At 45.4% G+C, this 14,566-nt stretch overlaps 1 protein-coding gene across 9 annotated transcripts in view; it reads left to right on the top strand.

The window, feature by feature from the left end:
- Positions 1–14,566, top strand: part of kif1aa (kinesin family member 1Aa) — a 192,561-nt gene that overhangs the window by 54,085 nt on the left and 123,910 nt on the right. For all 9 annotated transcript variants that reach the window (XM_046300999.1, XM_046300998.1, XM_046301001.1 and 6 more), the window contains exons 3-8: positions 813–886; positions 1,252–1,434; positions 2,111–2,179; positions 5,514–5,692; positions 10,395–10,506; positions 13,194–13,271. In XM_046300999.1, coding sequence (XP_046156955.1) covers positions 813–886; positions 1,252–1,434; positions 2,111–2,179; positions 5,514–5,692; positions 10,395–10,506; positions 13,194–13,271 — 695 coding nt within the window. The remainder of the gene's footprint in view (positions 1–812; positions 887–1,251; positions 1,435–2,110; positions 2,180–5,513; positions 5,693–10,394; positions 10,507–13,193; positions 13,272–14,566) is intronic.

The raw sequence follows: 14,566 nt of genomic DNA, 5'->3' as shown, positions 1-14,566 counted from the left end.
AGTAGTGTACTATGTATAGGGAATAGGGCACCGTAGGTTCCTGGTCTAAAGTAGTGTACTATGTATAGGGAATAGGGCACCGTAGGTTCCTGGTCTAAAGTAGTGTACTATGTATAGGGAATAGGGCACCGTAGGTTCCTGGTCTAAAGTAGTGTACTATGTATAGGGAATAGGGCACCGTAGGTTCCTGGTCTAAAGTAGTGTACTATGTATAGGGAATAGGGCACCGTAGGTTCCTGGTCTAAAGTAGTGTACTATGTATAGGGAATAGGGCACCGTAGGTTCCTGGTCTAAAGTAGTGTACTATGTATCGGGAAATAGGGCACCGTAGGTTCCTGGTCTAAAGTAGTGTACTATGTATAGGGAATAGGGTGCCATAGGTTCCTGGTCTAAAGTAGTGTACTATGTATAGGGAATAGGGCACCGTAGGTTCCTGGTCTAAAGTAGTGTACTATGTATAGGGAATAGGGTGCCATAGGGCTCTGGTCTAAAGTAGTGTACTATGTATAGGGAATAGGGCACCGTAGGTTCCTGGTCTAAAGTAGTGTACTATGTATAGGGAATAGGGTGCCATAGGGCTCTGGTCTAAAGTAGTGTACTATGTATAGGGAATAGGGCACCGTAGGTTCCTGGTCTAAAGTAGTGTACTATGTATAGGGAATAGGGTTCCATTTGGGACACAGTCATTCATTCGGACGATCGGTGACCCAGCGACCAGATCTAGTTTCACACAGCAGGTCGACTCTCTCACCCTGTTGACCCTCCTCCTGACTCTACCCCCCCCCTCTCTCTCTCTCCGTCGTGTCTTTCAGCCATCCTCAACCCCAAGCAGCCCAAAGAGAACAAGAGCTTCAACTTTGATTACTCGTACTGGTCACATACCTCGGTAAGTACCTGTACCTCTGACTGACTATCTGTGTACTGTATGATACCATACCACCCAGGGAGGAGCACAATACATGCTGATTTTGATTAGACACTCTGATTAGTGTGAACAGGCACAACAGCCTTGAACCGGACTTTTAGTCAGGTTCATTTTCAAGTGAATCAACCTTGTAGTTGCGTCTTGGTTATGTCCTGGTTGACCTTAAAAAGAAACTCCAGCACGTTGGTATTCTAGAACACTCCACAAACAATTCAATGCATCTTTTCACCAAAGCGTCGGTCAATTTCAATGGTTGCCTGACTGTACATGAAGATGGTCATTATGAATGGTGACCTGACTCACCATGGATAATTGTCTCTCCGCAGCCCGAGGACATCAACTTTGCTGGACAGCAGCAGGTGTACAAGGACATTGGTGAGGAGATGCTGCTCCATGCCTTCGAGGGATACAACGTCTGTATCTTTGCCTATGGCCAGACCGGATCTGGGAAGTCCTACACCATGATGGGCAAGCCGGACTTGAAGCACCAGGAAGGAATTATCCCTCTGGTATACAGCATACACTGTTACCTCTAACACCAGGGTTACAGCATACACTGTTACCTCTAACACCAGGGTTACAGCATACACTGTTACCTCTAACACCAGGGTTACAGCATACATTGTTACCTCTAACACCAGGGTCACAGCATACACTGTTACCTCTAACACCAGGGTTACAGCATACACTGTTACCTCTAACACCAGGGTTACAGCATACACTGTTACCTCTAACACCAGGGTTACAGCATAAACTGTTACCTCTAACACCAGGGTTACAGCATACACTGTTACCTCTAACACCAGGGTTACAGCATACACTGTTACCTCTAACACCAGGGTTACACAATTCCAGCAAAATCCCTTGTTTTCCTGGTTGGAAGACTCCCAGAATAAGGATGGGAATAAGCATAAAATCATTGAATCCTCCAACCAGGATAGCTGGAAATTTGCATCCCTACTCTAGACCAATCGCACACCGAGCTCTCCATACCTCAACGTAATGTTACACAAATCCCATCTAGGGTGTTGTAAATGAGTGCAAGCTATACTGTGGCGCAACACATTGAATAAATGTGTTATTCAACATGTCAATGTGTTTGTATGTGTCCCTGTACAGATAAACCAGTTATCAATTGATAATAAATGTTCACTGAAAAACCCTTTACTTTCTTTCTCCCCTTAGATGTGTGAAGACCTCTTCACCAAGTTCAACGACAGTAATAACGACAATAGCAAGTCGTACTCTGTGGAGGTACGTACAGTTATAGCACAAGGCCTCTCTATGTTTTACTGGGCTCCTAACCAACTGTGCTATTTTATTTGTTTTTATTCGCATTGTTCGTAACTTATTTTGGACATAATGTTACTGCTACCGTCTCTTATGACCGAACAGAGATTCAGAACATCTTAAATTGGATGTAGATGTTTTCTTTATACGAGTCCGATGTGAAGAATGCTTTCTCAAGACCAGGCCCAAATCCCCGTCATTCGCGTGAAGAAAAGAATGGGGGAAAAGGTGGAGGAGTGCGGGGTGCCTTGTCAGCGAGTAGGTAAACCACCACTACCATCCGTACTATTGGCCAACGTAAAATCATTGGATAATAAACTGGATGATCTACGATTTAAGACTATTCTACCAACGGGACATTAAAAACTGTAATATCTCATGTTTCACCGAGTTGTTGCTGAATGACGACACGGATAATATAGAGCTGGCTGGTTTTCCGTGCATCGGCAGGACAGAGCAGCTACGCCCGGTAAGACGAGGGGCGGGAGTCAATAACAGCTGGTGTGTGATGTCTAATATTAAAGAAGTCTCAAGATTTTGCTCGCCTGAGGTAGAGTAACTCATGATAAGCTGTAGACCACACTATCTACCAAGAGAGTTTTCATCTATATTATTCGTAATAGTCTATTTACCACCACAAACCGCTGCTGGCACTAAAACCGCACTCAGCGAGCTGTATAAGGCCACTCAATGAGCTGTATAAGGCCACTCAACGAGCTGTATAAGGCCACTCAACGAGCTGTATAAGGCCACTCAACGAGCTGTATAAGGCCACTCAACGAGCTGTATAAGGCCATAAGCAAACAGGAACTTCATCCAGAAGCAGCGCTCCTAGTGGCCGGGGACTTTAATGCAGGCAAGCTTGATCTGTTTTACATCATTTCTACCAGCATGTCACATGTGCAACCAGAGGAAGAAAACCACATGAAGAAAACTCCACACACAAAGCTCTCCCTCGCCCTCCATTTGGCAAATCTGACCATAATTCTATCCTCTTGATTCCTGCTTACAAGTAAAAACTAAAGCAGGAAGTACCAGTGACTCGCTCAATACAGAAGTGGTCAGATGACGCAGATGCTACGCTACAGGACTGTTTTGCTAGCACACACTGGAATATGTTCCGGGATTCATCCAATGGCACTGAGGAGTATACCACCTCAGTCATCGGCTTCATCAATAAGTGCATCGATGTCGTCGTTCCCACAGTGACCGTGCGTGCATATCCCAACCACAAGCCATAGATTACAAGCAACATCAGCACTGAGCTAACAGCTAGAGCTGCTGCTTTCAAGGAGCGGGACACTTATCCGGACGCGTACAAGAAATACCGCTATGCCCTCTGACAAACCATCAAACAGGCAAAGTGGCAATACAGGACTAAGATTTAATCCTACTACACCGGCTCCGATGATCGTTGTATGTGGCAGGGCTTGCAAACTATTATTGACTTCAAATCAAACCCATCCGCGAGTTGCCCAGTGACACGAGACTTTCAGTCGAGCTAAATGCCTTTTATGCTCGCTTCGAGGCAAGCAAAACTGAAGCATGCATGAGAGCACCAGCTGTTCTGGACGACTGTGTGATCACTCTCTCCGTAGCCGATGTGATCAAGACCTTTAAACAGGTCAACATTCACAAAGCCGCGGGGCCAGACGGATTACCAGGACGTGTACTCAAAGCATGCACGGACCAACTGGCAAGTGGCTTCACTGACATTTTCAACCTCTCCCTGACCATATCTGTAGTACCTACATGTTTCAAGCAGACCACCATAGTCCCTGTGCCCAAGAAACCGAAGGTGACCTGCCTAAATTATTACTGCACTGTAGCACTCACGTCTGTAGCCATGAAGTCCTTTGAAAGGCTGGTCATGGCTCACATCAACATCATCATCCCGGAAACCCTAGACCAGCTCCAATTTGCATACTGCCCCAACAGATTCACAGATGACGCAATCTCAATCACACTCCACACTGCCCTTTCCCACCTGGATAAAAGGAACACCTATGTGAGAATGCTATTCATTGACTACAGCTCAACATTCAACACCGAAGTGCCCACAAACGCATCACTAAGCTAAGGACCCTGGGACTAACGACCTCCCTCTGCAACTGGATCCTGGACTTTCTGACGGGCCGCCCCCAGTTGGTAAGAGTAGGCAACAACACATCCGCCATGCTAATCGTCAACACTGGGGGCCCCTCAGGGGTGCGTGCTTAGTCCCCTCCTGTACTCCCTGTTCACCCAAGACTGCGCGGCCAAAGCACTACTCCAACACCATCATTAAGTATGATGATGATACAACAGTGGTAGGCCTGATCACCGAGAACGATGAGACAGCCTATAGGGAGGTCAAAGACCTGGCCGTGTGGTGCCAGGACAACAACCTCTCCCTCAATGTGAGCAAGACAAAGGAGCTGATCGTGTACTACAGGAAAAGGAGGGTCGAACAGGGCCCCCATTAACATCGACGGGGCTGTAATGGACTATCATGGTCCAAACACACCAAGACAGTCGTGAAGAGGGCATGACAACACCTTTTCCCCTTCACGAGACCAAAAAGATTTGGCATGGGTCCCCAGATCCTCAAAAAGTTCTACAGCTTCACCATTGAGAGCATCCTGATCGGTTGCATCACCGTCTGTTATGGCAACTGCTCGGCATCTGTTCATAAGACGCTACAGAGCGTAGTGCCTACGGCCCAGTACATCACTGGGGCCAAGCTTCCTGCCATCCAGGACCTATATACTAGGCGTGTCAGAGGAAGGCCTAAAAAATGATCAAAGACTCCAGTCACCCAAGTCTCTGCTACCGCACGGCAAATGGTACCGGGACGCCAAGTCTAGGTCCAAAAGGCTCCTTAACAGCTTCAACCCCCAAGCCAGTAGACTGCTGAACAATGAATCAAAAGGCCACCTGGACTAATTACTTTGTAAATATTTTATTAACTTAATTTCTTGAACTTTATTGTTGTTTAAGGTAAGTAAGCATTTCTGCATGCACTTCCTCTCACTAGGGCTCTGTCTCAATTAATCTTATCTTCATTCCTTGCATCCTCTCTCATTACTTCCTCAAAAACACAGTGGAGGGGTAGAACCAAGGTCCCTTCCTTGCATTATGAGAAGGATATGAGGAGAGAGGAAACAAGGAATTGAAGAACCAGAGACCTACAGGAAACAGGATGCCACCTCTATAGACCATAGAGGAATTGTAGAAAGACTAGAAAGACCTAGTTGGTAATGTAACACTTTGAACCCCCCCCTCCCATCCTCCCTCCCTCCCCCTCCCTCCTCCTCAGGTGAGCTACATGGAGATCTATTGTGAGCGTGTGCGTGACCTCCTGAACCCTAAGAACAAGGGGAACCTGCGTGTGAGGGAACACCCCCTGATGGGGCCCTACGTAGAGGACCTGTCCAAGCTGGCCGTCACCTCCTACAACGACATCCAGGACCTCATGGACTCTGGAAACAAGGCCAGGTGAGGGGACAGATGTATGGATGGGTGGGTGGTTGGGTGGATGGACGGGTAGGTGGGTGGGTATTTGGTTGGGTATGTTGGTGGGTGGGGGAATGGATAGGTGGATGGATGGCTGGATGGGTAGGTGGAAGGATGCGTGGGTGGATGGATGGATGGCTGGGTGGGTGGGTGGATGGAAGGATGCGTGGGTGGATGGATGGATGGATGGATGGGTGGGTGGGTGGGTGGGTGGGTGGGTGGGTGGGGTGGATGGATGGATGGATGGCTGGGTGGGTGGGTGGGTGGGTGGATGGATGGGTGGGTGGGTGGGTGGGTGGGTGGGTGGGTGGGTGGGTGGATGGATGGGTGGATGGATGGATGGGTGCTTGGCACCCCAATGTTGAAACAAGCTTCCCCCTAACGTCAGGACAGTTGCCCATCTTCCCGAAAACATCTGAATACCCACCTCTTCAATAAGTATCTTGATTAATCCTCACACTTATCGTTTCTTACAAGCACTGACTTTGCTGTTAGTTGATTTATTGAGGAAAAATTTGACTTACTATGATTGTGGTATGAGGTGGTCTCACATTACGATGAATCCACTAAGTCAGTCTGGACAAGAGTGTCTGAGAAATGACTGTCAATGTAATACTGTGCTGAGTTCAACTGCATACGGGGTGTTGGGGTTTCTCAGTAGTTTAAATAGGGTCAATGTTAATGTATCTTTTCCATAAATCACAGATAACAGTTGCACTTAAAAGGAAGCAACATGTTGATCAAGCATTTAAATGGATTGAAAGTGTAGAGAAGGTTTGGGCCCACAGGAGGCTGGTGGCTACTTATTTGGGGAGGATGGGCTTGTGGTAATGGCTGGAGCGGAATCAATGGAATGGCATCAAACACATGGAGACGGCTCATAATAAAGCTGGAACGGAATCAATGGAATGGCATCAAACACATGGAGACGGCTCATAATAAAGCTGGAACGGAATCAATGGAATGGCACCAAATACATCAAACACATGGAGACGGCTCATAATAATGGCTGGAGCGGAATCAATGGAATGGCATCAAATACATGAAGACGGCACATAATAATAGCTGGAACGGAATCAATGGAATGGCACCAAATACATCAAACACATGGAGACGGCTCATAATAATGGCTGGAGCGGAATCAATGGAATGGCATCAAATACATGGAGACGGCTCATAATAATAGCTGGAGCGGAATCAATGGAATGGCATCAAATACATGGAGACGGCTCATAATAATATCTGGAACGGAATCAATGGAATGGCATCAAATACATCAAACACATGGAGACGGCTCATAATAATAGCTGGAACGGAATCAATGGAATGGCACCAATTACATCAAACACATGGAGACGGCTCATAATAATGGCTGGAGCGGAATCAATGGAATGGCATCAAATACATGAAGACGGCACATAATAATAGCTGGAACGGAATCAATGGAATGGCATCAAATACATGAAGACGGCTCATAATAATAGCTGGAACGGAATCAATGGAATGGCATCAAATACATCAAACACGTAGTTTCTATGTGGTTGATGCCATTCCATTCACTCCGTTCCAGCTATTATTATGAGCCGTCTTCTTGGGTTTCTGTCCTAAATGGCATCCTGTTCCTTTATATAGTGTGTTACCTTCGACCAGAGCCCAGACTTGGGGGGGGGACGTAGTAGCCTTGGTGAAACGCAGCTGCTATACTGTACCGTGTTGGCCGAGAATGAATAGATTAATTAAGCACACGGTGCTCTGCTCTGTCCATAAGGGAATTTACTGCCTGGGAAGACTTGAACTGGCAGACCCAGAAAAGATTTACATGGATTTAATTAACCAACACATCAGACACCAGCTGAGACAGCCTTATAACTAGGACAGTCCAGTAGACAAACAGGACAAACATGCAATTCAATGATCATAGGAACAAAACAACGACACAATATTGAAGTTCCAGACTTGTTGGGTGGGTGAGCACTTGCTATAACGTGTTGGAATCATATCAGCCCAGTCGATTGACAAATTACTCAGTAATTAATTAATTAATTAATCAATTAATTAATTGATTTCTCTATACCTTGCAGTTCCGTAACCTTCAAATCTCTATTAATTTACTAACATGTACCATCCTGATGTGTAGCTGTACATACCTACTGTCCTCTGTCTATTCATCCACACCTCTACTGTCCTCTGTCTATTCATCCACCCCTCTACTGTCCTCTGTCTATTCATCCACCCCTCTACTGTTCTCTGTCCATCCATCCACCCCTCTACTCTCCTCTATCTATTCATCCAACCCTCTACTGTCCTCTGTCTATTCATCCACCCCTCTACTGTCCTCTATCTATTCATCCAACCCTCTACTGTCCTCTGTCTATTCATCCACCCCTCTACTGTCCTCTATCTATTCATCCACCCCTCTACTGTCCTCTATCTATTCATCCACCCCTCTACTGCCCTCTGTCTATTCATCCACCTCTCTACTGTCCTCTATCTATTCATCCACCCCTCTACTGTCCTCTATCTATTCATCCACCCCTCTACTGTTCTCTGTCCATCCATCCACCCCTCTACTGTCCTCTGTCTACTCTACTGTCCTCTGTCAATACAATAGGAGGAAAATATGCTTGTACTGACAAATGATTGCATTCTCTCTCCTGCAACACTCTGGACTGTGCTCTAATGACTCCATTCTCTCTCCTGCAACACTCTGGACTGTATTCTAATGACTCCATTCTCTCTCCTGCAACACTCTGGACTGTGTTCTAATGACTCCATTCTCTCTCCTGCAACACTCTGGACTGTGTTCTAATGACTCCATTCTCTCTCCTGCAACACTCTGGACTGTGTTCTAATGACTCCATTCTCTCTCCTGCAACACTCTGGACTGTGTTCTAATGACTCCATTCTCTCTCCTGCAACACTCTGGACTGTGTTCTAATGACTCCATTCTCTCTCCTGCAACACTCTGGACTGTGTTCTAATGACTCCATTCTCTCTCCTGCAACACTCTGGACTGTGTTCTAATGACTCCATTCTCTCTCCTGCAACACTCTGGACTGTGTTCTAATGACTCCATTCTCTCTCCTGCAACACTCTGGACTGTGTTCTAATGACTCCATTCTCTCTCCTGCAACACTCTGGACTGTGTTCTAATGACTCCATTCTCTCTCCTGCAACACTCTGGACTGTGTTCTAATGACTCCATTCTCTCTCCTGTAACACTCTGGACTGTGTTCTAATGACTCCATTCTCTCTCCTGCAACACTCTGGACTGTGTTCTAATGACTCCATTCTCTCTCCTGCAACACTCTGGACTGTGTTCTAATGACTCCATTCTCTCTCCTGCAACACTCTGGACTGTGTTCTAATGACTCCATTCTCTCTCCTGCAACACTCTGGACTGTGTTCTAATGACTCCATTCTCTCTCCTGCAACACTCTGGACTGTGTTCTAATGACTCCATTCTCTCTCCTGCAACACTCTGGACTGTGTTCTAATGACTCCATTCTCTCTCCTGCAACACTCTGGACTGTGTTCTAATGACTCCATTCTCTCTCCTGCAACACTCTGGACTGTGTTCTAATGACTCCATTCTCTCTCCTGCAACACTCTGGACTGTGTTCTAATGACTCCATTCTCTCTCCTGCAACACTCTGGACTGTGTTCTAATGACTCCATTCTCTCTCCTGCAACATTCCGGGTCTGTGTTCTGTTCTTCCTCAGTTTACCACTCCCTGCTGCTTGGGAAGAGATTTATCTTCTCTACAAATTAGCACATTGCCTCTTGTCTCAGTAGCTCGAAACTAACAATCGCAATTAGACAGTAGCAGAACCAGCCGTTGACGAACCGGCTTAGACCACCTCAAATGTTATGTAATGCCCCATAAGGCAGCTGAAAATTTATGTTTTGGTTGCTAGAGAGCGTTTAGGGAAATTTATTTTAATGGATCTGTTCTTTGGCTTATCTTGTTGCAATTAATTTCTGCCCCTCGTATAAAACTATTCATCGTGGAGGTTTCTGTGCTTTATTATTAGGATGGATCATAGATTGATCTCAGATGACTCATACATTGTTATATGGTTTTTGTTCTTCTTCGGTCTCAATGCATCTGTGGTGTGACATCATACAGGATGTTCTGTGGTGTGACATCATACAGGATGTTCTGTGGTGTGACATCATACAGGATGTTCTGTGGTGTGACATCATACAGGATGTTCTGTGATGTGACATCATACAGGATGTTCTGTGGTGTTGCATCATACAGGATGTTCTGTGGTGTGACATCATACAGGATGTTCTGTGGTGTGACATCATACAGGATGTTCTGTGGTGTGACATCATACAGGATGTTCTGTGGTGTGACATCATACAGGATGTTGTGTGGTGTGACATCATACAGGATGTTCTGTGATGTGACATCATACAGGATGTTGTGTGGTGTGACATCATACAGGATGTTCTGTGGTGTGACATCATACAGGATGTTGTGTGGTGTGACATCATACAGGATGTTCTGTGGTGTTGTTGAAGTGACACAGATCAGGGTCATGTTCAGTGGGACACAAAGTACAAATTAATGTTTCTTATTGGACAAGTCCTGGAAAGGTCAATCCTGTTTCCGTCAGTTTTTTTCAATTTTGGTGTCAAGTGAACGTGACCCCAACATTCTCTTCTTCTCTGCAGGACGGTTGCCGCCACCAACATGAACGAGACTAGCAGTCGCTCCCACGCTGTGTTCAACATCATCTTCACTCAGAAACGACACGATGCTGAGACTGATAACACCTCTGAGAAGGTAGGGGCCGCCGTCTCGGCCAGAAAGATCTCACTTCATACTATACCGTGAAGTGTAACCAGGTTTGAATCTCCTTGATTCCGCTCTCCTCATGTTCTTCTTAAAGTCCAGGTAGCAGATAATAGACCCTAACAGATATGTATGTAGTTGTTGCTGTATTGATAAGCAATAAAGTCAGAGGGGAAGTGGTATATGGCCAATGTACCACGGCTAAGGGCTGTTCTTAGTCACGACTCAACGCGGAGTGCCTGGATACAGACCTTTGCCGTGGTATATTGGACATATACCCCAAACCCCAGAGGTGCCTCTCTTGCTATTATAATCTGGTTACCAATGTAATTAGAGCAGTAAAAATACATGTTTTGTCATACCCGTGGTATACAGTCTGATATACAGTACCAAGGCTGTCAGCCAATCAGCATTCAGGGCTCGAACCACCCAGTTTACAATAACTAATATACATGGGTTCTATGACTCACACGTTGGGGGAACATATTGGCTGTAGTAGCCTACTGTGCATGGTTTACATGGCTGTGAGGATTTCTCTAGAATATGACAACAACATATAGAATGTTTATAGAATAAACATTGGATTTAAATCAATTACCTGTGGAAATACGTATTTGAGTGAACATTAGCAAGAATGTTTGGTTTAAGTTTGCGGCTATCAGTCTAGTTGTCTAGGTTTGGGATATTTACTAGCCCATACCAGAGACAAACTAAGATAGCTACAGTACCTGTCAAAAGTTGACACACCTACTCATACACAGGTTTTTGTTTATTTTTACTATTTTCTACATTTCAGAATAATAGGGAAGACATCAAAACTATGAAACAACACATATGGAATCATGTAGTAACCAAAAAAGTGTTAAACAGATCAAAAAATATTTTATAGTTGAGATTCTTCAAAGTAGCCGCACTTTGCCTTGATGACAACTTTGCACACTCCTGGCATTCTCTCTTGTACTTCACCTGGAATTATTTTCCAACAGTCTTGAAGGAGTTCCCACATATGCTGAGCACTCGTTGGCTGCTTTTCCTTCACTCTGCGGTCCAACTCATCCCAAACCATCTCAATTGGTTTCATCCTGATGCAGCACTCCATCACTCTCCTTCTTGGTCAAAATAGCACTTACACAGCCAGGAGGTGTGATGGGTCATTGTCCTATCGGCGCCACAGAATGGCCGATTTTGTTATATCAGTGTTATTTAGATGGAAGACGTGAACTAAACGCTCTATAGCTAGCTAACATTAGCAGGAAGGAAGCAAGCTAGTTCTTTCACTTACCCCGTTTCACTTCCATTCTCACGGTCTCTGCTGGTGCTGCTGGCTGTTTGAGATACTTTACAGGCCACATTGATGGTAGGGACAGTATCCACTTGGAGAAGACATCTTCTTGCTGAAGTGTTCCTTCCAGCCGTGGACGTTCTCAGGGATGAAATGTGCCCTTCAGATTGACGAGTTGACGCCTTATTCTCACAAATGTATCCCACTTTTTACTACGGTTAAAAAAATAATTATAATCGTGTGACGGTGACCTTAGGTGTTTTGTAGCTGTAACGACTTTCGTCTGTTGAATGATATCGTCCTCCTTTAGCTCCTGCCAGTTCACACGCTGCTCGGTCTGTGAATGGTGGTGGGTGATTCTGTAATGAATTAGAGTCAGACCGAAATGCAGCGTGTAGGTTACTCATGACTTTAATGAAGATAAATGCGGTACATGACATAACTGAAGAAGAAAACAACAAACTGAACGTGAACTAATTACAGCCTATCTGGTGACTAACACAGAGACAGGTACAATGACCCACAAAATACAACGCGCACTCAGGCTACCTAAATATGGTTCCCAATCCGAGACAACGAGAATCACCTGACTCCAATTGGGAATCGCCTCAGGCAGCCAAGCCTAACTAGGCACACCCCTAATCATACACAATCCCAATTAATACAAACCCCAATACGAAATACAACATATAAACCCATGTCACACCCTGGCCTACCCAAACATATAACAAAAACACAAGATACAATGACCAAGGCGTGACAGGAGGGATCCCCCCCCGAAAGATAGAGTTGATTTGGAGAAAATAACAAACCCAACTTTTAGAATAACATTATAATATTATAATAATTGATTTAAATCAAGTGCTCTAAATCACTATTATTAAATGAGTTTCTGGCATTGAGGGAAAAATGAGGTGTTACACTGCCTTTAAAACATCAGAGGGATGTGAGGAGAGAGGACTAGAGAAACAGAGGGACATTATTCTGAGATTCATCCAAAGCTCTCTGTAAACTGCTTGAACTCTGTGATTTCAAGGACATAAAACAAAAATGAATGAATTGCTGTTTTGTTGTTTTGTTATCAGTGTTTGCGTCCATAGCTCCATTTATCAATTTCAGATTGGTTTAAGTTGCTCCAGCCTCATCCCTCAGCTGCATATGAGGAAAAAGAGTTATTGGGTGCTATTGGACTGAAAAAACTAATTTAGGATTGAGGCGTTAAAACTAATTGGAAAGATGTCACTTGTCTCCCTATGCCTGTGAGGGCACTTGATAATGTGTCTGTGACATTGTGAAGGAGGTTGACTGGTGCCAACTGTTGCTGCCAACTGTGAGAATAAAGGATTTTAGTCAGCTAATGCATATCCCTGCACTCCCATTGGCTTTTCTGTCACAGGTCAGCAAAATCAGCCTGGTGGATTTGGCCGGCAGCGAGAGGGCCGACTCCACAGGCGCCAAAGGGACCCGGCTCAAGGTTTCTCCTTCCTCTGTCTTTCTTCATCCTCCGCCTCTTCATCCTCCGCCTCTTCATCCTCTGCCTCTTCATCCTGTCTTTCTCCTTCCTCTGTCTTTCTCCTTCCTCTGTCTTTCTCCTTCCTCTGTCTTTCTCCTTCCTCTGTCTTTCTCCTTCCTCTGTCTTTCTCCTTCCTCTGTCTTTCTCCTTTTCCCTCCTGTCTTTCTCCTTCCTCTGTCTTTCTCCTTCCTCTGTCTTACTCCTTCCTCTGTCTTTCTCTCCTTCCTCTGTCTTTCTCCTTCCTCTGTCTTTCTCCTTCCTCTGTCTTTCTCCTTCCTCTGTCTTTCTCCCTCCTCTGTCTTTCTTCTTCCTCTGTCTTACTCCTTCCTCTGTCTTTCTCCTTCCTCTGTCTTTCTCCTTCCTCTGTCTTTCTCCCTCCTCTGTCTTTCTCCTTCCTCTGTTTTTCTTCATCCTCTGTCTTTCTCCCTCCTCTGTCTTTCTTCATCCTCTGTCTTTCTCCCTCCTCTGTCTTTCTCCTTCCTCTGTCTTTCTCCTTCCTCTGTCTTTCTCCCTCCTCTGTCTTTCTTCATCCTCTGTCTTTCTTCACCCTCTGTCTTTCTCCCTCCTCTGTCTTTCTCCTTCCTCTGTCTTTCTCCCTCCTCTGTCTTTCTCCTTCCTCTGTCTTTCTTCATCCTCCGCCTCTTCATCCTGTCTTTCTCCTTCCTCTGTCTTTCTCCTTCCTCTGTCTTTCTCCTTCCTCTGTCTTTCTCCCTCCTGCCTCTTCATCCTGTCTTTCTCCTTCATCTGTCTTTCTCCTTCCTCTGTCTTTCTCCCTCCTGCCTCTTCATCCTGTCTTTCTCCTTCCTCTGTCTTTCTCCTTCATCTGTCTTTCTCCTTCCTCTGTCTTTCTCCTTCTCCTTTCTCCTCCTCTGCCTCTTCATCCTGTCTTTCTCCTTCCTCTGTCTTTCTCCTTCCTCTGTCTTTCTCCTTCCTCTGTCTTTCTCCCTCCTCTGTCTTTCTCCCTCCTCTGTCTTTCTCCCTCCTCTGTCTTTCTCCCTCCTCTGTCTTTCTGTCCTTCCTCTGTCTTTCTCCTTCCTCTGTCTTTCTCCTTCCTCTGTCTTTCTCCCTCCTCTGTCTTTCTCCTTCCTCTGTCTTTCTCCTTCCTCTGTCTTTCTCCCTCCTCTGCCTCTTCATCCTGTCTTTCTCCTTCCTCTGTCTTTCTCCTTCCTCTGTCTTTCTCCTTCCTCTGTCTTTCTCCCCTCTGTCTTTCTCCCTTCCTCTGTCTTTCTCCTTCCTCTGTTTTTCTTCATCCTCTG

This window comes from Oncorhynchus gorbuscha, linkage group LG15 (assembly GCF_021184085.1).
Source record: "Oncorhynchus gorbuscha isolate QuinsamMale2020 ecotype Even-year linkage group LG15, OgorEven_v1.0, whole genome shotgun sequence".
Classification (NCBI taxonomy): Eukaryota; Metazoa; Chordata; class Actinopteri; order Salmoniformes; family Salmonidae; genus Oncorhynchus; species Oncorhynchus gorbuscha.
Note: the sequence above shows the minus strand (reverse complement) of the source record. Positions and strands in the feature narration are given on the sequence as shown.